Raw genomic sequence first — 22147 nt, forward strand, 5'->3', positions numbered from 1 at the left:
CGTTTCCTCCTTGAGCCATGGCTTCAGCTCCGCGTTCAAAGTGCTGCTGGATCTCTTCTTTTTCCTAGGAAAAAATCCTCCATACATTACTGCATGTCTGATGTAGAGCTCCTTAATTATATTACTTTTTAAAGATATAGATCAGAAGCTGATGCACAGGAGATAGTGACTGTGAAGATTTCAATGGGTGTAACCATTTCAGCAGGCAAAGCCACAGCACCAGGAGCTGATCCTCAGCAGCATTTCTGGAAGTTCAGGCTCCCTTTTCCCACAAACTGTATTGTACCCATAACACAGCACCCCCCAGGGAAAGCTGAGTATCCCTGCCGAGCTGGGCTTCCCTGGCCTGGGGAAGCCTCCAGCCCCACCAGTGGCTTCAGATCTTCCCCAGTGCCCCAGGAGAAGGCCACCAGGCCACTGTGCTCCATGGCATGGAGAGAGTCTCAGTAAAACACTTTTTTATCTCTGTGGCTCAAGGAAGAAGCTCAGCCTTTGCTGATCACACTATTTCAGGCAACGACAGCACCCATCAGCACTTGCAGCTGAGCCACTCTTGTCCAGGCGCATCCCCCCGCTTGCCAAAATGCCATCACCTTTCCCATCCCCTCCCCTGCTCCCACATCCCTGGGAAAAAAAGAAAAAAAAATCCCCTCTGCAAGCCAGCAGGGGTTAATGTTGTCAGCCATGACGTCAGGATCCCAATTTGTCCGGAGAGTCCCCCTCCCCATCCACAAACTCCCTCTCTCCTCCCCTCCTCTTGTGACTTTGCAATGAGCAGCAAAACTCCACAGGAGCTGCGGCAACAGCACTAGGGAGACATCCAGCCCTCCCTCCGAGAGCAGCCCTTTCCGCAGACAGGGATTTATTTATTTTCTACACATGCATATATGTATTTATTTATTTACTGGGTTGCATTTGTTTTCCCTTTTTTTAACCCTTTCAGAAAAAGCCCCAAACCTTCCAAGTGATGAGTCTGAGATTTCCCTAAAATAAAATAACTGCACAGTGGGGTTGGGTTGCTTCCCCTTCCCCCTCGGAAAATAAAGAGGGAAGGGGGAGCAAGTAGGTAAAATCCAGAATAAAATCATATTGCTAGATAACTCACACCTCCCCCCTCACACACACACACACACTCACACACACAGACACACACACACTCTCTCTCTCTCTCTCTTTCTCCTCCTCCTCTTCTCTGAAGGTGGGTAGCAGGAGCCATGCAACATCTGCAGAACCGGATGGCAAAAGAGCAGGAGGAAAAATAATCCAAGTGGAGTGCTCAGGGGACACTGAGTTCTTTTTTCCTTTTTCTTTTTTTTTTTTTTATTTTTTGTTCTTCTCCTTCTTCTACATACCTGTGAGATTCAATTTCACATTTTGCTGAGCCCATTTTGGGGCATTTTATTTTTCTTTCTCTTGGGATTTTCTCCATTGCCAGAGGATGTCTCTTGTTGAGAGGATGCTGAAAGGAAGAAGAAACGAATTCTTTGACTGGCACTGAAGGAGGGGGGGGGGGGATATTTTTCCCCCACATTTTTTAGTTTTTTCATTATTCTTTTTCTCTAGGAAATCATTAACAGGGGGGGTTGGTTTCTTTTTTCCCTCCCCCCCTTTTTTTGGAGGGGGATTTCAGAAGATCCATCCTTCTTTCCCCTCCCCTCCAAAGATTTTTTTTCATCCTTCGTCTTTGTGGAAATGTGGACATTTCAGGCAGACAGATTGAGTGGAATTGTCTCTGCTTTAGCAGCTCTTTGTCTCGCCTGCTGTGCGCAAAGGTAAGGATTGCGATCCCAGGCTGCAGGGACAGGGGGGTTGATACAAGATTTGTTTGTTTTGTTTGGGGTTTTCTCCATCGATCTCTATGTGGTAAAGGGGAGGGGGTTCTTTTCCCAAATTGCTTCCCCTGCTGCCTGCTGTTGTTATTTCCCAGTCCGTGTCATTTTAGGGGGTGGAGGGATGCTCATACATGAGATGTGGAGCAGGCTCTCTGCAGACGGAGCCCACCTCGCAGCCCACTTGCAGCGCGTCGTCGTCCGTCCCCCCCCCCCCCCACCGTACGCGACCTGGGGGAAAATGGCAAAATGAAGCATTTTGCTGGGGAACATGGTGTCCATAGGAGCCGATGGAGTGCATGGCACCGAGCTGTGTGCATACGCACCCCAGCACAAGGCTGCCTTGGCCATGCCTGTGTCTGCACACACACAGTGCACACGCAGCCACACTCACATCCAAGCGTGCTGTGCCTGTACCAAAGCCCTGGCTCTGCGGTGTACGGGAGGCAATGCCTACGTCTGTGCCTCCACGCAGATTTATGGCATGCAACATAATCATCCGTGGGTGCGATCCGTTCAGATACACCCCTGCATGTGCACATTCATCCATGCCCATTCGGGTGCACATGCATGTGTATCACAACACACCTACAGAGCACAACACTCTTGCCTGCTCTGCGTATAGCTGTGTAAATGGTTGCACTAAATACCCTGCATACTCAAGCTGCAGCTATTCCTGGTATATGCCCTGGGCGCTCTGAGTGATCCAAGCAACCAGAGGTGCAGGCACCCATCCAGCCTGGACAAGGTGTACAGAGCACACCTGTTTGCTCTGACACAGGCGTTTATCCACTGTCTTCACACACAGGAGTAGCGCTGCCTACTCCTCCTCACCCTCCCTTCTCCCACATGCTGGCAGGTGGGTTTGTACCTCTGTGCGTGCATGAAGTCTATTGGGGGGGAGCTGTGGCATTTCCTTGCTCAGCCATGCACACTGAGCAGTGTGTTCCCAACACACACATGCAGGTCCCTGCACAGGCTTGCAGATCTGTGTATACAAAGATTTATGTTCCCATAGTTATAAACATGCACATGCGCAGATTCATGCCCACCTTACCCACACCATTCATGCATGGTTCCACTGTGTATGGACACATACACAGGCATGCTCAGAGGCAGTGTCCAAGCAAATGTGTAAAGAGCAATGCCCATATCAAAAGCCTTTGCTCAGACGTGTCCTTGCATGTGTGTTTGTATCTGCTTATGTCCAGGACTGATATTCACCTATAGTCTGCATGTATATCTGTGCACACCTTGGAGACAAAACACTCTCCCATGCGCACATGCCTTCAGCTACTCCCACACATCCCAGCCAGCAGCACAGTGTGCATATATGTAGATGCTTGGCTGCAAGTGTACGTGTATATGCAAAGCACATGCACACCCACACAGAGTCAGGGACACAGTATTCAAAAATTCAGTTCACAGGCTGGATGTACGTGCTCCCTAAGCGGATGCAGACCCATATTTGCCAGGAATAGCACTTACATGCAGCTGCTCACCCGCAGCTGGGCAAATGCACAACTTGACTGTTCAGCGGGAGGAACGTGACTTTTTGAATCAAAAGGAGCACTGAGGGGCAAGAGACCTTGCCCTTAATCATGACACCAGTTTATGCCCTCACTGGGCCAACTTGTAGCTGGTGAGGAGGAGAGTCCCTATATCCCCTTTCCCACTTTGCCCCTTTCTGCAGGGCCCCTGGCACATTGGTTACTGTCTGTGCCTCAATTTCCTTGCCTGTATTAGGGAGGTAACACTGCTTCCTGAGTTTATGTCCTGTGTGAAGCTAAACAGAAGTGTCTAAATTGCTAGAGAAATACATAGTGTCTATATTATGAATATGGAAATCTATGTACCTAGGAATGACTGTCCACAGATGAACAAATCCTGGTGCACATCATCAATCCACAGTGAGCATATATACACAAGCATGTTGTAAAACCTCACATACCTGCATAGAAATCCACAGGTGCAAGTGGACCTTGCAAGCCTAGACACAGTGTGTGTACCCCTATTGCCTTTTTACAGTGATTAAAGCAATGAAATGGAGAGCTGTACCCCTCTAAGGTGCACGCTCAGGAACGCAGCTCAGACACTTCCGCCCCCAGCACAAGTGCTGAACAGTTTGTTCATGCACCAAAGCTGGGCCTGGGAAGTGTGCTGTCTCACATTTGCACATCCCTGTTCGGTTGAGAAATCCCAGCACATATACACCCTGTGCATCCAGAGCTTTAACGCATGCCCAGACTCCCCAGTGGTCCCACATGCCTCCACCCACACCTGTATGGAGAGTCTGGGCACCTGGGAAGCCAGTCTCAGGCACCCACAAATGTTTGTTTCTGTGCTCCTGCATAAATTGTGTCCACAGCCCAGTGTATCATCATAACCCGATGGAGCAAGATCTGCACTCACAGTCATTTCCACGCAGACTTGGATGCGGTCACACACATGCACACACGTTTGTGCATGTTTCACAGCTGTACCCTTGAGCTCCAGTGCTTTCATGTGTCTGCATGTCTGTGTGCACAGGCAGGGAGTCTATACATCCTCCGTACAGTCAGGAGAGCATGCATGTCTCTGGGGTGGGTGGGTGGGTGTGTGTGTGTGTGCAGACACATGGATATGTCAATGCAAACCCCGGTGTCCAGTGAGGCACTGAGCTGGCTGACAGAGGTAGTGCTATGGTGTGGCTTTCCACCTTGACTTGGATGGATGTGGGAGGTGGTGTTGATAGGGAGACATGCTGTTGGGGTGGGTGACTGCAAAGAGCAGCAGTTGTCACCGGCAGGGTCTCTATTCTCATGCAAAGCAGGGGACGAGGGTGGCACAGAGGCTGGGTATTCAGGCAGAAAACCTATAAACCCCGCAGTACTGAATAGGTTCGATATTTTTAGCATCCTCTGCTTTCTGGTTTCCCACCTTCAGTTTTGCTTTGGCTCTTGGGCTGTTTTTAGAGGGAGCTCCCTTCTTGCTGAAATGGCTGGAGGAGCTGGATCAGTGTTAGGGAGGATGGCTGCCCCGCTGTGTGCAAGTCAGAGGGTCGGGAGGGAAAGTATCGCTGCTCTGGAATACAGAGGGAAAGATGGACTCTCCTTCCCTGTCTCTGTCTCTTGATTTGTGTTGCTAAGAAGTCACTCAGTGATGCTGAGTGACAGAAAATGAATTTTTACGTGCCAAAAATCAGGCGTATGTTGAAGCCATAGAACAAAAGGAACAGTCTTTTTTTCCTTTACTTTAATAATATGAAGAAATACCTGGGTGCACTGAGAAGCAGAGGTTTCACTGGTGCTTGTGACAGTGCAGGGCGGCTGCTGAGGGGGGGACTTGTGTAGTGGGGACCTCAGTGCATGACAAGTCCGTGCTGTGCAGTGTGAGACGGGAGCAAGTGCCCAGCGTGGCAGGGGAAGGGGAGCAAGCCCTGCAAGAGAGAGCCTGCAGCTGCCCTGTGCATGCCTTGCTGAAAAAGAAAGGGCAATTTCTGCCTGTGTGTGTGTGTGTGTGTGTGCACCCACCTACGGGCAGGGCACAGTGAGGCACCCCGAGTGCGCGGGTTGGTGGCCAGGGAGAGAGCGTGCGTGGTGAGCGGTGCCTACGTTGAGGGGTGCACCAGCCCGGCGGGACCGCTGGGATGCAGGCACACACCAGGCAGAAGCACAGGGGATGGAGTTTGGGGTACCCAGGAGTCAGAGTGAGCCACAGAAGAGGAGCCAAAATACCTGCTGAGACTCCTGTGCCACTCCACAGAACAGCTTAGGAGCCCTGGCAGCCCTGTGGGGCTCATGTGCAGGTCAGGGGCCGCGAGCTGTGCCAGGGACAGAAAATATGAGTGAGAAAGGGAACGGGGACGCTCTGCCCATGGCTGGGGTGCCTGTCGCACACACAGGTGCTTTGGTGCCATGAGGCGTGAGGGATGCTGCGGTGGTGCTGCCCGGGCAGGACCACCGCCCACGTGGCTGCTGACACACGGATGACAAGGACTCTCTTCTTTTGTCTTTCAGCCCATCCACTGGGAATATTTCTGTGGTGAAAGAGATTGTGGACAAACTGCTGAAGGGCTATGACGTCCGCCTCAGGCCTGACTTTGGAGGTATGGTGATGGCCAGTTGCAGGGAGCAGAGCACGGGGGCCATTGCGTGTCTGTGCTGCTGGCTTGGCCGCTCGCAGCATGTACTGACCTCGTGAAATGCTCCCATCTGACGTCCCCTACCCTGCGCTGTTTGCTAGCCCTCATCTCCTTCTTGCCCTCTCCCTCATGTTTCTTTCTTGCCTTATGTTTTCCCTCCTTCTGTCACTGGCTCCTCTCCTCCCACTGTCACCCATTTCTGCACAGTTGGATTGTCCATGGTGTAATGTTTCTGGGGACTTTTTGCTGCGACAGAGACACTCTGCTTTTCCCCTGTTCCAGAGGGTTGGGGTGATAGCTCGCAGGGCTGTTGGTTGGTCTGCCACGCTGTCCCCTCAGCAACAATATGGGATAAACCATTCCCTGGGGAGCTGGTGGCCTGGCTGCTATTCAGTAGGAGATGCAAGGATCTGAAATTCCTCTCTTGTGTCCTGTGAGCAAAAAGGAGAATGGGAAGGGCCTTCTCTTTGTTGTCCTGGTGGAGATGAAATATGAAATAATCCTTGGGTACCACCGTACTCCAGGCTACAGTTGAGGTCCATTTGTTGGAGAGGAGCAGGCAGTGGAGAACCACAGCTGACTGCACAGGGAGGGGGATTTGGAGGACTTCTGGCTTCATGCTGCTGAGCTTAGCTGTTTTCAGTCTTTTCTGGGCAATGTTATTTCCTCCTCATGAGGAGATGTGTGGGATTGGGGGATGTTCAGCCTGCAGGAGGACAGGAACCACATCGAGATGTCCTTCTTCAGATAACTGCTGGGAAGCAGATTCGTGCTTGTGCTCTCGAGGGGGAGAGATGCCAGGGCCAACTCCATGGTGATACAAGGGAGGAGTTTTCTCCCAAAGGGCGCGATCCAGAGTTCCTTGAAGCTGGGGGTGGAGGAATATCCCCACTGATTTCATCAGGTTTTGAAGTCACCCCTGTGTATTCCAGTTTCCCATGACCCCATGAACGAACCTGTCTCTCCCTGAAACCTCTGTTTTCCCTGTACGTCACCCAAACCTGCGCCCATCCACTCACCACCTCTTACCCTTCAGCAGATGCTGCCTTCCCTCCCCACGCACACTATCCTCACTGCCCTTGCCACCGCGCTTTACCCCGAGGTGGAGCAGGGGCTTTCTGGCAGCAGCACCAAGTGCTGGACTCTGGCCTCAGGGAGGGCTGTGGGGTGGGGGAGATGCTCATCCCTCCATAGGGCTCGGGGCATCTGGGAGGTCACTTCAGCGCAGTGGGGAACCAATTTGGAGGGGCTTGCAGCGCTCTGCGAGGAAACAGGGCTTCCCCCTCTCCCTTCTGTCCTTTGAACATGGGATACGGCTGGATTTGATTTAAAGGCTCTGTCTGGTAAACATGAAATGTCCCTATTAGCTAACCAGCCCCAATCACAGGAATTGGTGCAGTCACACTTTATGAGGGGGAGAACTGCAGAGATGACATAAAAACTGCAAGAAAACCATCTTGTAAGCCATTGAGATGATTATGATACAGTAAAACAGTAGGTGATCTGGTTCCATGGAGGCACAGAGCAGAGGGGTGCAGTGGGGAGCCATGGGGCTGGAGGTCTAGCAGCCCAGGTCCACTTCACAGCCTGTGTGCTCCAATGCCAGGTCCCCAGGGCATCCAGCCGCTCCCCTCAGGACACAGAGCACCCCTTCCTTCAGCCCGCGCAAGGCAGCAAGGGGCTCCGTGCAGGCGGTGCTGCTGACCCTGTCATGTCTGTGTGGTGCACAGGCTGGGCTCGGCAAGCACTGCATCCTTCCTGACTTTAAAATGGATGGTTTGGGGCAACCGTTGCATTTTATTTGATTTTACTCTGAATTCCCAAAGTACAAACTGCATTTTCCCTCACTCAAGCAGAGAAATAGAAAGACGACGGTAACCCTCTTTCCTGCACTCATCTCAGTGTTGCCTTTCACCCTTTCTTGTCCTTCCCTTTGCTCGTGAGTGCAAAGTCCTGGCTGACAGCACCAGTGACCATGCTCGGTGTGCAGGGATGCCCTAACTCTCAGCAAGTCTGGCCCCCTCCCCCTGAGGATAAGCTTATCTGAACAAAATTGCCCCTGCAGCATTTACAGTTGAGGGAAGAGTGGGCTGAGAGGTGAGTCTGAAAGCTGAAGATCATTGGTATTACAAGCCCAGGGGAAAGGGGTGGAAGTTTCCTTGCTTCACTGCTGTCCCCAGAGCTCACCAGCTCTCTGAGATTTTGGGCCAAATCCATTGCTAGGAGAAATCCAGTGGGATCACACCAGGATGTGTCTAACCCTTTGAGGCTTCTAGTTCATCCACAGTCCTGCTGTGGAGAGGGCGATGTTCCCCCCAAGAAATTGTGTGCAGCTGGAAAAGGCACATTTTGGGCAAAGCCCCGGAACCTGTGTGTACGCAGACCTGCTATCTCTCAGGGATGTGTGGGACTGGACTGAACCCCAGTCCCAGCACCCTGAGGACTGGGCTGTTCTCCAGGACACTGCCCCACAGCCCCCCTCGTGCTTCACCTGGACATCCTGCCACCCCTTTGGCTGCCTTCCAGCTGGGTAAGATGGGTGTAAGCCATCTCTGCTGGGGGACACAATCACTCTTCACCCACTTGTGCTCTTGCCCCAGGAAGACCAGTCAGGGTGAGCTGTGAATGGCCAAGGCAGCACCTCGGAGGGGTGGCAGGTCCTGCTTGGAGCTGTGTGCCCCAGAGGAATGGCATGGGGCTATCTCAGGGCTGGCCCAGCAGTGACTGAGGGGTCTGGCTGGACAGGCAGCTGCATGCAGGAGGAGTGGAGAGGTCTGGAGCAAAGCAGTTACCACTCAGTTGCCTGTGAGCCAGGCTGAGCTGCTCCAGAGAGCACCTCTACAAGGCAGAGCCCTCGGCCCTCTGCAGCTCAAGGGTGAGGGCATTGGGGGCGGGAAGGTCAGAGCAGCCAGTGCTGGGCACCCCAGATGTGCAGACAAAGAAAGGTCCTTCCCAGACAGATTCCCACGTGAGAAATGCAACCCACAAAAGTGATAAACCAGGCTGCCCTCTCTTCCCTCCCTTCTCTGCTCTTTCCCTTCTGGCTTTCCCCATATCTTACTCCTACAGGAGTGTTGTTTCCTTCTTGCCATCCTCCCCCCACCTCAGTGCCTGAGGTGGCAATCATCCCGCTTAGCCATAAGGGCAGGGTACCACCTCTGCATCCTGGGGTGCCTCCTCCACGCACCCATGGTTGCTGTCTGCAGAGCAGGAGGGAGCTGGGGACCTTTGGATGTAGAGGCAATGGAAGAGCCTCTTCCTGTGTTCCCTTCGTGCGCCTTGCCACTGCCAGGCAGGTCTTGCACGTCACAACCTTTCTAAGAGAGCCAGTGCTTCCATGGCACAGCAGCCCCAGGCTGCCCTCCTCATTCCAGCACCCCCACCGTCCGCGGGATGTGGTGCTTCAACGGCTCCAAATGCAACTCACGGCTCCCCAGTCCTCTTTTTTTTTGAGAGAAAGAGAACTCCGACTAATGCCAAAAGGAGGACAGGCCTGCTGGGGATTGCAGTTCACTTTTTAATTTTGAGATGCCTCGTTAGCTCTGGGCCGAGCTGAGTGGCTGAGAAGCATCAGCCACTCGTTCTCCTCCCCTCTCCCCCACCCCCTTGGAAACCCATTAGGCCGATGAGCAGGTCGGCTCTCAGGGGTAGTGCTGTGGCAATGAGTGTGACGTGCTCACCCGGGGAGCTGGGCTGAATGGGGGGACACAGGGGAGAAAGGGGAAAAGTTGGAGCCATATGGAGGTGATGGAAAAATCTGGGAGCAACTCCTCCAGAAAGCCATCCCGGCTCAGTGGGGGCAGCCCAAGGGGGTCAAGCACCAGGTGAGGTGCAGTGGAGGGGCTGGCGTTGAAGGGCCTGCAGGTACATCAGTCCTTGGGGTGCAGGTGATAAACCCTTCCAGCCTGGGGAGCCCTGGACAATCCCCTCTTACTTCTCAGCCACAGTCCCCCAAGCCCTAGAGTAGCACACCATGTCATAGAGATCTGGGACAGTGGCCAGGTGGGACATGAAGAGACCACAAAGCCCAATTTTCATGGGCTGAGCAAGGAGATGACCTGGGACTGAAAGGGCAGGGGGTCATTGTAAAGCAGGTCTAAGGGGTTTGGCCAGGGTTGTGGTGGGGATCTGGAGCAGTCTTGGAGGAGGGATTTGCTGGGTAGGAGGAAGATCCAGCCAGGGCCCTTGGTCTGCTGAAGAGGGAGATCTCTGTGCTGGTACTGCAAGATCAGCAACGATGCAGAGCGAGGTCTTTTGGCAGGTTATGCTGGGGGCCCTGCTCGGCTGTGGGGGAGCAGGGCAGCGTATCTCACAGGGAGATCAAATCGCAGGTGGGTGTCATCCAGCTGGCCCTGGCCTGGGAGATGGACAGTATGGTGGGCAAGGTTCAGTGGGTATATTGCAAGCACAATAATTACACCACAGTAAGGCAAGCAGGATGCTCACGGTTTAGGACTGGATGAGCAGGGGATGCTGCAGGTCAGGTCTGGGAAGCATTGCAGGGCCACAGGTTGGGGAGAGAGGGAGCTTTCAGAGCAACACCCTGGTTCTTGTAAGTGCTCTTAGGCACTCGCTTTCAGAAGCATTAGTTCCATAGGAGAAAAAAAAAAAGAAAGAAAAAAGAGTAAACGAAGACTGTATTGCCCCACAGTAGAGAAGGCAATGAAGGAATGGCAGGAGGATCCCACTTGAGCTCAGTGACTCAGCTGCTCTCTGTTTGTGCAATATTTCCAGCCCAAAACTTTGCAAGAGTTTCAAGCAGATAGCTCTGCTTCCCAGGAACGGATGGAAAGGGGACCATTTATGGTTTCCCAGCATCATTTACAGATCTTGTTAGGGGAGGACATTCTCTGCTCCTTGCCCCCAGCCCACCTAGAGTGCAGGGTTCCTAGTGTTTCTCCTGGGTGGTGTGCACAGTATCTGAAAATGCCTGGTGAAAAACGAATGACCAGGAAGCCCTCAAGATTACACAGTAAATCCTGTGTTTTCATGCCTGTGGATCCAGCAGCTTTCCCTGCCCCGTTTTTAATTCAAACTTCCGTAAGGAGAATTAGGGCTTAGGGGGTCTTGGATTGAAATGAGCCTGTGTCCTGCTCCTGTGTCTGCTCTGCGGCAGGGACCTGGCTTCCCAGCTCTCATCACCCTTGCCCGGTCTCACCCCTCTCCTTTGACACCCAAATCCCTCCTTAGCTGCAATATCTTGGCCTCCATCCTTTCTTTCCCCTGTCCCTCCTTCCCTCAGCCCCTCTCTGCTCCATCACACCTGCAATCTCTTGGGGACCCAGCCTGCCTCCACGTCCTGCTCGTTCCCCAGTGTTTCTTCTTCAAAGGCCGCTCCAAATTCAGTGGACCTGGGGATGAAATCCTCAGCCCTTCCCTGTGTAACAGCATCACTTGAAATCCAGAATTGTAAAAATAAATGATTGCTGATGCATAAAGTGTTGCAGTGAAGCATCATCAGTAGTTCAGGGCTCCAAAACTGGCGGGGCTGGCAGGCTGAGCGGCTGCGTTGGCTGGCACAAATGCGGCAGGAGGCGGAGGGGGGCCCGAGCCCTGGCCCACCAGCCCTGTGTGGCTGGGAAACAGCCGGTCTTAGTGGTCCTGTACTGGAAGGAATGGGAATTTGGTTTCTTATGTAGTCAAGGCTGGTGGTATTGCACATTGTTAAGGCTTCCCGAAAATGTCCCTGTTTTCCACTGCGTATAAGGTTCAGCCACAGCGGTTGTGTTTTTTTCATGCAGCTAGCTTGCTTTGGCTTTTTGAAGGGGAGGAGGGAAAATTTAAGCAAAATGATTCAGAAATTTCCGAGGCATGTATGTGCTGGGTTTTTTTCCTCTCCTAAAATGTTGGGGGGTGAAACCGGCAGCACCTCCAGCAGGGCTGGCCCAGGTGCGTGTGTAGCAGGCGGGTGCCCAGGGCCGCCAGCAACCCGGCTGGCACAAGTGCGGTGGTCCCACCACGTCTGTTGCTGGCGCAGCATCCCAGAGTGGTAGTGCTGCTGCAGGAGGACCAGGGTGTGGGGCTGGGAAGGGGGGAGCCCAGCAGGGGAGCGGGCACTGGTCCTGGGCTGCCTGTCCTGGGGGCAGTAGGAGCTGCAAACCTGCCTTTCTAGGGCTTAGTCCTCAGCTCTCCAGCTCTCTTCCCCTCCACTTCTGTGGCAAAATCGTTTAAATCTCAGAGCAGCCAGATTCAATTATCCCTATGCTTCTGAGATGCCTTGAGCCAACTCTTTTGCACGCTTTGGGGCAGGGAATTGAGACTTAGCAGGAAGGCATCCCTCCCGCCAGGGCCATCTCCTTCTCTGCCTGCAGGAGAAATTGCCCAAAGCTGGACACAGGGTTAACCTGAAATGCTGCATTTCACAGAGCCTTACTGCAGCGGGAAATATCACCCTTCCTTCCCTATAACCTGGCAGGGCAGAGGAGCAGGTCTGGATTTGAAAGCAGAAGGGTGAATATGAATCAGATTGGGAAAGGACTAAATTGAGGAAGGAGAGACAGGAGCTGTCTGGAGAAGTCTGCAAACCCCAGTGTCACCCAGGACCAAAGAAAAGATGGGTATGCTGCCAGGGCTGCCAGTAGTCCCACTTTCCTTCCTGAGAAAAGGGTGTTAAGAAAAGGATGTTCTTGGTCAGTAAAACTGGCTGCAGCTGTGTAGCCCTCACTTCCTCCCCTGTTTACGTGACTTCTGGCTCCAGACCATGGGTCACATCCTCTCTAGGGCTAATCCAGAAGGAAGATGACAATCTCCTGCTGTTGTGTCTTACTTCATTAACTGAAGTGGCAGGAAATGAAAGGATCCAGTCCTTCTTGGGACATATGTGGATGTTAACACATTGCCACATGATGGAATTTCTATTTTTTTCACTGCTCTTTTTATAGGAAATACATGCTGTGAAAAGGACTTTCAGGCTGTAAAGTCAGACACTCAGGACTTCAGAAAAGCCAGAATTAGGGTTTCTCCCTGGATCTATATTTGGTCCCCTTGTGAGGATGCATCAGGAGGCAAGGTCCAACAGTCGTTTCCTCCTGAACATCTCTACAGAGCACACAAGAGATGCCATTTACACGTGGAGTTGATCTTTCTTGTTCCCTTCATTCAAGAGGGGGACAGGCTGGGAGCATGACAGTGGAGAGACTAGCTGAGGTAGTCACAGCAGGTGATTAGGACAGGTTGAGCCAGACTGGAGTGAGATGTGTGTCTGATGCAAAGCCTGGGACTGAGCAGGCAAAGACCATCTTGGAATCGTGCTTCCTTGACTACTCTGTATTCAGACCTGCTCACAACACAAAATTAGTTGTTTTTATAACTGTTGTCAAGCACACCAGTACAGCATGAACATGTTCACACCTCTCCTCTGAGGAGTCAAAGGTATCCCCTGCTGTGGGATGCCCAGCCAAAACACCTGATTTTCCAGAATACTTAGCAGCATTGTAGTCAGCACACTGCGTGTTCAAAGTACAGCTCCTATTGATTTCAGCCACAGCTGTGAGTGCACAGCCCCAGTGCCCCAAGAGACAGACATGCAGAGTTCACGAAAACTTGTGAGGTTTAGGTGACTTGCATAGGAAGGAGCACATAGGAACCCCTGTGACACATCCAGTCCTGGAGAACAGGACTCAGCTACACAAACATCTTCTTTCCTTTCCCAGAGGCCTCCCCCTCACTCACTGCATGGCTATCAGCTTCTTCAGCAAATCAGGCAGGGACCCCACTGTCAGTGCTATCCTCTGGTATATAATCCTGCGTCATCCTCAGAGCAAATCCATCCTCTGTCAAACAAGCAAAAGGAATGAACAAGGATCCTGTGGACTGTTTAATTAAGAACTGGCTCCATAACATCCATTCAGCAGTGGGCATCTTTCCACCTAACTTTCATCGATTTTGTTTTCTCATGCATTTTTTTTGAGTGCAATATTTTAGAATATTAGACCAGTCCCTTCCTCCAGTGTGATAGAGCTTGTGAACTTCTTGCTCATGTTGAACATATTTGTGCATTTATCTGTGGCCCCACAAGGTCCTTATTTTCCTCCTTCAGAGACAGGAAGCTCTGACACAGCAGTGGAGGGAGTTTTGGGTGGCGTGACGAAGACAGCAACGAAGATGAGTTCCCCTGAGTCTCAGCCCAGAGTCAAATTGGGCTTGGGTTTCTGAGCAATCTGTGTGCCTGCCCTAGAGCTGTGCTTGGTAGTACCAAATATTTTTTTCTGGATTTGGTATCTGGCAAAGGACATGAATTCTTGTCATCATCCATTAAGCCAGTATATTTTCACAGGAACCGGAGGAGAGGTTGACTCGCACGTTTGTGCCAAAGCCCATGTTGGATAATTGCATCCGGTTGCCCTCCTCCTTCCTTTCCACCCTTGGCTGGTGCAGTCTTTCCCTGCAGCTCTGCTCGGTCCCTGACACAGCCGCTTTCCAGCACTGCTGGAGCTAGTCCATGGTAGTGCACCTTGGCTAGCAAGGGACAGTGCACCGTGGCTAGTGAGGGGCTCTGAGATAGCTCTCTAAAAGAAAGATGTCATCATCATTTTAACAAAGCATTTATTCTGTTAATTTTGCCTCTTTTCTTAGTCATAGATTTTTTATGACCAAATACAATGCATTCAAGTTACTGATTAGTAGAATAATTCCAATATTTCTCTAATTAATTAACTGATTAAAAACAGATTGTTGCTTATAGCCAGTCTGGAGGATGTTTGCCATTTCACCTGGACCCATCTTCCTCCTTGACTAACATCTACATAGCAGTCACCATTTCTGAGATTATTCTTGCTGGTAAACTTGCCTTCGAGGGACTGCCACTGAAAGCAAAATGTAAAAAGAGTGTAAAACCCATTAGTACAAGTCCTTTTGATTACTCAAAATACATTCCCACAGCCCTAGAGCTGTTCATCAGAGCAGCTTTACATATCTGCATTGTTCATTTCCTAAGACTCCCAATATCCCAGTTAGGCAGAAAAATATTTTTAACCCACATAGCACAAAATATAAAAGGAATATGGTGTAGTTTTACTGCTACATGAAAGACAAACTGTGTGTGCATGTCAATTTTCTCACCTATGTCTGGTTCAAAGAAAAAAAAGTTGAAGGCTACTAAAGTGTCAGGCTGAACTGATGTAAGATGGTTCTTCAGCAGTAGTGACAGTATTTGGTGCAGAAGTCCATAAGATCCATTCTTGCAGATAGCCCTTGGTGGGATTTGTTAAGTGCATATTTAGATCTTGATATTTCACGTGAAATATCATGGACTTGTTAAAACATGACTAGAAACATGGACAAGACAAATGATGCACTTAATGATGGCATAAAGCCCATTAAAGGAATTTACATCACATATGTGAGAAGGATAAGTGTTGGACAGTGGAGACATATATCATGAACAGATCGGTCAAATAAACAGGTATCCTGGAGATCCAGTGATTGATCCTGTTCCCATTAAATGGAAAGAAACAGAGCTCTTCTCAGTCAGCCCTTCCTCCCAGGCTGTAGATGTGCCACTGTTTCCTTTGAGCAGGGTATGAATTTCAGGCTGGTTTGGGGAACACTGAGCGTGCAGTTCCTATAGGCTATTCTTCTGGTTTCAGCACTTATCCTTGGTTTTGTGTCAGACCTAAAAACTCTTTTTCTTCTCTGAACTTTCTCACCTCCCCTTCCTGTATCTCCTGCTCTTTGCAGTCCTGCAGGAACAGTGCTTTTAAGTAATTGTGCACTTATAGATGTCTGTGCTTGTGACAGGGGTGAGCCTCAGCCAAACCTACCATGGCTTGAATTTCCTTCCCCAGACCTCAGGACCTCTTAGTTCAAGTCTGGGATGGCTCCGAGTACAGTTATAGTTGGAGAAGAGCCTCTGTAAAAATTACATCTTGTTGTTCCATATTTATTCTCCCTCAGTGGTTTCCATGTCAAACTTGCTCAGTTTACCAGTCAAAACAAGATATTTCTACCTGCCAGCTCTGCCAGCTCAGCCTGGGCTCTGGAAATCAAGCTGTGCTCTCTCTGCTCTGGACATCATCACCAGCAAAAAAGGATTCTCAAATCAGGGCTGAGCTGGATGTGATTTTGATTGTGCATGAATATAATTTGTTCTCAGGTAGTATTAGGGGCTCTATGTGACAGAGAGCAGCAAGGCTCCTGTGCTGTGTAAGCATTGACTAACAAATCTTCCCCACTAGCCGTGGGATGATGGGCCACTGCTAGATCCATTTTACACCTTCAGTGCTCTGGTCTGCTGCTTGACGACAAAACTGTGACCTTACCTTCAACTGTGGTAGCCTGTGAAATCCCCAGAGGGAACAGACAGGTGGCCCCACTTCTTGCTGCAGAGAAGTGGAAGTGGCATAGCCATAGGAAAGGCTCTTACATGCAGTGGGTATTAATTTTGTTCACAAATAGTTCCCCTTCTGGTGGGTGGAGCAGGAGGGCATTCCTCACTGTCCTTTTCAGAAACACTGAAATTTTGAAAATGTTATCATTGGCTAAATATTTCAAAAAATTATACATGGCAGATAATATATTCACTGTGTATGATCATGTCATATAGTAGAGAAAGTGGGAAGGGTGTCCTGGCTATTGCACTAGTTCCAACCTTCACTCTTCTTGTGCTTCTGTAATGAATCTCACCACGGGCTGTCAGCAAGAAGGGACATCAGAGTCTTCCCTGTCCCAGTGCGAGACTCTGCTCTCTGTGCCCACAGGGTTATTTCAGCCGCTAAAAGCCATGGTAGGTTTTTATCTACTATGCAGACCGACCCCTACCAAGAGCAATGACCCAGAAGTAATGTGCCTTACTTGGTTCCTATGACAGTTTATCATGCTGCACTTGCATTTGGGACCAAGACTCATCAGTCAGCTGCGGTGTGAGAACACCAAACTGCCTCTTCCTCTTCTTTCTTTAAGGAGCTTTGAGTTAGTGAGACCACAGCAGATTACTCCTCCAGGTTGGGAGAAACTTGTGCCATGGGAAAGGCCAGGTTTGGGGGCTGCACTGGGCAGTTCAACAGGGAATGCATAAAGAAGGGCACTGCCCATTGCAGGTATCAAAGCTCCGGGTGTAACATCAGAGGCTGTCACACCAGGAGAGGAGGCCACCCAGGTTACGGTTGGGAGCTTACTGGTAGGACATTGTCACCTGAAAAAGGAAACCTCCTCCAGCTGGGGCGGTCTGCTGGAAAGCAAAGGTTTGCTGGCCTCTGGGGAAGGGTCTCAGCTTGGTAGGAAATTTTTGGAAGTGAGGGAGAGGGTAGGCTATGAGCTGAATTTTTCTTCTTATCCTCCTTTCATAGCAAAAATAGAATATTCATCACAAGTTTCCCTACATGTTTTTCTTCCCTATTGCGCACTAGCTCCTTGCTAGTATTTGAAGCTAGAGAAAAAAAATTGATGAGTACTCAAGTTAATAATGCGTGATTATTATGTTGATGAATTGCTGGAGATGAATATATATGTAAAAGCTCTGCAAGATTCGCTCATCCATGCATCCTGAGTGAAAGCAATTATTTTGGTGAACAAATGGCAGTTCTATCTCTTAATAAGAGGTGCTGGGGTAAAAGGTAACCTGGTAACTTTTGTCCTGCTGAATTTCCAGGACACTTCTGCAAATCAGTCATTACTGAAATGATGGAAACACCAGTGCAGGGGTCAATCTTTCAAAAGTGACCAACTTACAAACTTGAATACTTCTTCCTACAAAACTCTTGCAATTCTCAGTCATCACTGAAGTTTGTAAGATTTCCTCTGTCTTGAGACTGGGGAGAAAATGCAGAACAACCTGAACAAGGCACATGTCTCAGAAACTGTGAGATGAAAACATATAATCCTATGTATAACATTTGGAAAGGGGGAGGCTTGTTTGTGTGTGTGCTTTACTTCTCATGATTTCTAACTCAGACTCATGATTTTAATGTGAATGTCATGATATTTTCAGGCCTGACTCACTCCTTTTTTTTCAATACTTGCACTGTAAATTGTCCTGTCACTGAGCATAACCCTTGGGCACCATGTGACCCCAAAACTCTGCCTCCGAGCTGAGCCAAAGGGACACGTGCCCTTCATAGGGTAAGGAAAGGATTGGGTGTGTAGTATGGGGAGGTAGTGGTTGGAAGCATCTGAAGTCAGCATTAACAAAAGCCCTAATAGCAGGCTCTATCAGGAAGGATAAGGCGGGCACCGGGAAAGGGCTATATCTCCACAAAGGACTTGACAGAAGTAACAAGAAATGAGAGACCTTCTCTCCCTTGGAGACCCCAGCCATTGACTTTGCGCTGTGTCGGGGGATGAAGGACCATGTCCAGCACCATTAAAAAATCATCTCATGGAGGTATGGCAAGAGGGCCCACAGAAGGGCTGTCCCCTGTTGCTCCTGGATGTCCCAGCCCTGATTTCAATATCTGTGCAAGTTTGGCATGTCCTGACCTGGCCATCTTGTTTCTTTTCTTTTTTTCCCCACATGCTGTGCATGTCCAACTGGATTCAATCCAGGAGTTAGGTGCTGTGGTATCCTTTAAAGGCAAGAGTCTGTAAACAGTGATGAGGAGGTGTGACTAACTCATTAAAAATTGAAAATGGGGAAAAGAAGGAAAACACCTTCTTGTTGTCACTTTGATAAAAATGACAAGTCCAGATATTTTGTTGTTGTTACAAATAATTCCAGGACAGAGTAATGGATTTGATATGAATGGAGAAGCTTGTGTTAACCCATTGAAATTAATTTGGTTTGGCTCATTTTCAGCTAAGGGGATTAGATGGCTCAGGATTTGGTAATGTGTGAGAGTGTTTTCCCAGACAGGTCACATACTCAAGTACAGGCCAAGTCTGCATTTGTTTGGGGGGTGATATCTCCACTGCACGTAAGACAGGCTCCTCCATGTAGCAAGCATTTATTGGTAATGTGCCAGAAAAGCCCAGCACTGAAAAGGTGGGTCAGGACCTTTGTGCCCTGAGACAGCTGCCAGCTGGTATGCAGGAAAAATTGCTAAATGGCCTCGCCTGTGTGCCACCCTGGCAGCCCCACCTGAGGGGGGTGGAGGGTCCTGTGGAGGGAGGGAGCTGGGCGGTTGGATCCTGTGTCAGTGCCCAGTTAAGCACTGGGATGGGATGTGCCACACAGACCACCAGCCCTGTCGGTCGGAGCTGTTTGGCTGTGGGTAGGAGGATGGTGCTGTGGTTTTCCCAGGTAGTTTGCTGTACTCCTCCCTCCTGGGCTGTTGCAAGAGTGTCATGGTGCTGTGGGGGTCCCAGCACTAGGAATTCAGCCCTAATCCTGCTTAAAAATCTATATGCATTTGTGGACCTTGTAGCACCAGAGCTTGTGCAGGAATCCAGCATTTTGGGTGGTAAAAAGTGTTTTCTAGCCTGTGAGGGAGCCCTGGAGGTGGGTCTGTTCTGAGACTAACCTGGTGAGCTGGAGATGAGGCAGGAGAGAGTAGCTGCCTGCGCTGAGGCTTGTGGAGTGTGCTCTGGTGGAAAGCTGTAGGTATGTGATTAAATACCCTACTCACTTTTGCACATTTACCTATGGGTTTCAATATACTTAGTGTCTGTGTGCAATCCTTTCTGAAGACCTGCCCTCTTAAAAAGCAGGATAACAGGCGGTGGGCTGGGCAATGAGAAGCAGCAGGGTACCAAAGGCTTCTAAGCCTGCCCAAGCTGGGGGAGCGGTGGCTCTAGGAGTGCAGACAAATGCCCAGGCTGGCTGTGAGGAGATGGAGCAAACGTGAGCTCTGAGGGCTTGAGTAAAAGCAAAAGGGCTGGACTACTCCCAAGTCCCCCCCAGCTTCCCAGGCAGGCGGGCAGAACTGTGTCCCACGGCTGCACTGGCAGGACCCACAAGGGAGACACACTTGCCTGCCAGGATCCTGACAGAGGTAGGAGGGAAGTCTTCTCAGGTGGAGAAATGTGGGGGTGGCTGATCAGTGTGGGTCTGATGCTTCACATTGCTGCTGAGGAAGAAATGCCTGGCTTGTGCTGATCTGCTGTCAGTCTACAATATATGCTTGCTTGGGAAGCCCTGTTGCCCTCCTGCTACTACTCTTGGTGGAGAGTAAGAGCTGAAGGGATCTGGGATGCTCAGTGTCTCTGCTTTTCCCAGGGTTAGCTTAGCATAACCACAGGGAAATTCAATGTTTCGTAGTGCCCGGCCCTGCAGAGCTCAAAGCCATGGAGCAGGTCTGTGTGGGTGCCCTGGAGGACACGGAGAGGAATGTCCCTGGAAGGGGAGGGCAGGTGACCAATCCTTGCTCTAGCAGCACAGTGCACAAGGAGGTCAGGGCATTGCCTTCGTCATCTCCTGATGGTCAGATATGGATCTGTCTTCTGCAGCCACCCTGCTCTGACAAAGAAACTGATGGCTGTGGCAGCCCTGCAAAGTAAACTGGCTTTGATCTGAGCTGGGTGTTGCCTGCTTCAAGGGATGGATGGTGGTTGGGAATTGGTGCTCTTGGTAAAGTTACTCTTAAAGAGTTGATTGCTTGGGATCCACTGGTGGTGCCAGGTTGATAATGATCAGGTCTAGTAAGGTGATGCAGTTGTGTATGTCTGTAATGAGAGCAAATATGCAGTTTAACAAACCCAGGAACTTATTTTGCTCTCACTTCAGTGTGACTTTACCAAGCCTGCATCACCCAGGCAAGAGATATGCATATGGAAGGCTTTGGAAGACTATCTTCATCACTGAGGATGGAAAAGCTTTAAAAATCTGTCTCCTGAATATTGACCTAGGCCTCTCCCAAGAAGAGATGGTATTCTGAGTAGTCTGTGATTCTTGTTAATGCTGAAAGCCCTGTGTGTGTGTACAGGTGCTTTCCTGAACTGAGTCCACCAGTAGTACAGATGCTGTAAGGGTTGGCGTCTACTCTCTTGTTCCATTTTTAGGCCTGTACATTTGAGACCTTGTTTTTATTCAGCTTGGGTAGCTGTCTACCAACATCTTTTAAAATCAACCTTGATTTAGCTTCCTCTGTAATCCTTCAATACCTCTGGGACAACCTTTACACTGTTTTTGCAGCCAGTTGATTGTTCTCTCTCACTTCCAAATTTCCATGGGATATTTGCCATATCCCACTCTAATACCTACTAATCCATTAAAAATACCCATGAGATAGATTAGGTAATCCACTGTGCCTCAAAGATTGTGCTCCTTAGCTCTCTGCTTTCCCTAGAATAGTCACAGAATGAGCACTACGTCTGCATTGGGAAAGCATTGTTCCTCCAAAAGGATCCCTCAGCACTGGCTCACAAGCAGGCACAGCTTGCTTGAGAAAATTCTCTGTATCTATTCAGATCTACAGGGACAGCTTCATTTGACAACATGCTGGAAATGTGGCTGCCATTATCAAGGTTAACCTGTGCGTTTGCAAAGGGCATTACAGGAGAGCAGTACTTGAGTGGTCAGTTCTGCCTGCTCTGCAAGTGCTGTGTTTCTTGGCTCCTTGCTGAAGAATTGGCCTCATTGCTTGCTGAGAGGAAAGCCTGTCTCTTGCTGAAGCCCTTGATTTGTTCAGTGTTTGGATATTCCAAAGGCCTGCTCAAGAGCTATGCTATGGTTGTACCCTCCCTTAGATGTTCCATCAAACGTGTGCTGTCCTTGATGTCACCATCTTGGCAAGAGCTTGCTCTAACTTTTGATTTCTCTTGGAAAGTCCCTAGTATTCCCCATTCTTAAATGAACAGTACAAACTCAGTCATCTGACTGGATGAGGTGAAAAGCCAGGCTACCAGGAGAGCAGAATGGTACAGGCTGGAAATTGTCATTAGCCTCCTCGCATAGGGCGATGCTGTGTCTGGTCTGATGTGGATGGATGGAAAGCATAGCAAGGTAAGGCATGATCTTGTTCTATGTGCAGGCTCAGCGGCTTAAAAAGTGCCAAGCACTCCCTAAAGAAGTACGGCAGAATGCAGGAAACCTGTCAGGCGGAAGAAACTGTTTTCTGCCACAGCTACTTGGAGACTAGCTGCAATCTCCATGAGAATTAGTGGTGGTAGATACCTCTCCTGCCCCTGCAGAACAATGAACCCATGGGGAAATAGCAGGCACTGACAGACCCAGATATTCTGGAGACCAGGGCCCTGTATTTCAGCTCCAGAATACCACGCTTTCTTTATGTGGAGGAGATTCCTCAGCAGCAGCAAGTCATTCATACTCACTGTTCCCCCACAGACAAGAAAGCAATGTCATATTTGCTGACTTGCCATGAGA

General features: G+C 50.0%; 1 protein-coding gene across 2 annotated transcripts in view; it reads left to right on the forward strand.

Annotated features, from left to right (window-relative positions):
* Window positions 1–800: 800 nt before the first annotated feature.
* LOC115333736 (gamma-aminobutyric acid type A receptor subunit theta) overlaps window positions 801–22147 on the forward strand; it is a 75191-nt gene continuing 53844 nt past the window's right edge. For both annotated transcript variants that reach the window (XM_029997090.2, XM_029997091.2), the window contains exons 1-2: window positions 801–1772; window positions 5828–5916. In XM_029997090.2, the coding sequence (XP_029852950.1) occupies window positions 1693–1772; window positions 5828–5916 (169 nt within the window). In that variant the 5' untranslated portion in view covers window positions 801–1692. The remainder of the gene's footprint in view (window positions 1773–5827; window positions 5917–22147) is intronic.

The sequence above is a fragment of the Aquila chrysaetos genome, chromosome 21 (genome assembly GCF_900496995.4).
Source record: "Aquila chrysaetos chrysaetos chromosome 21, bAquChr1.4, whole genome shotgun sequence".
Lineage (NCBI taxonomy): Eukaryota > Metazoa > Chordata > Aves > Accipitriformes > Accipitridae > Aquila > Aquila chrysaetos.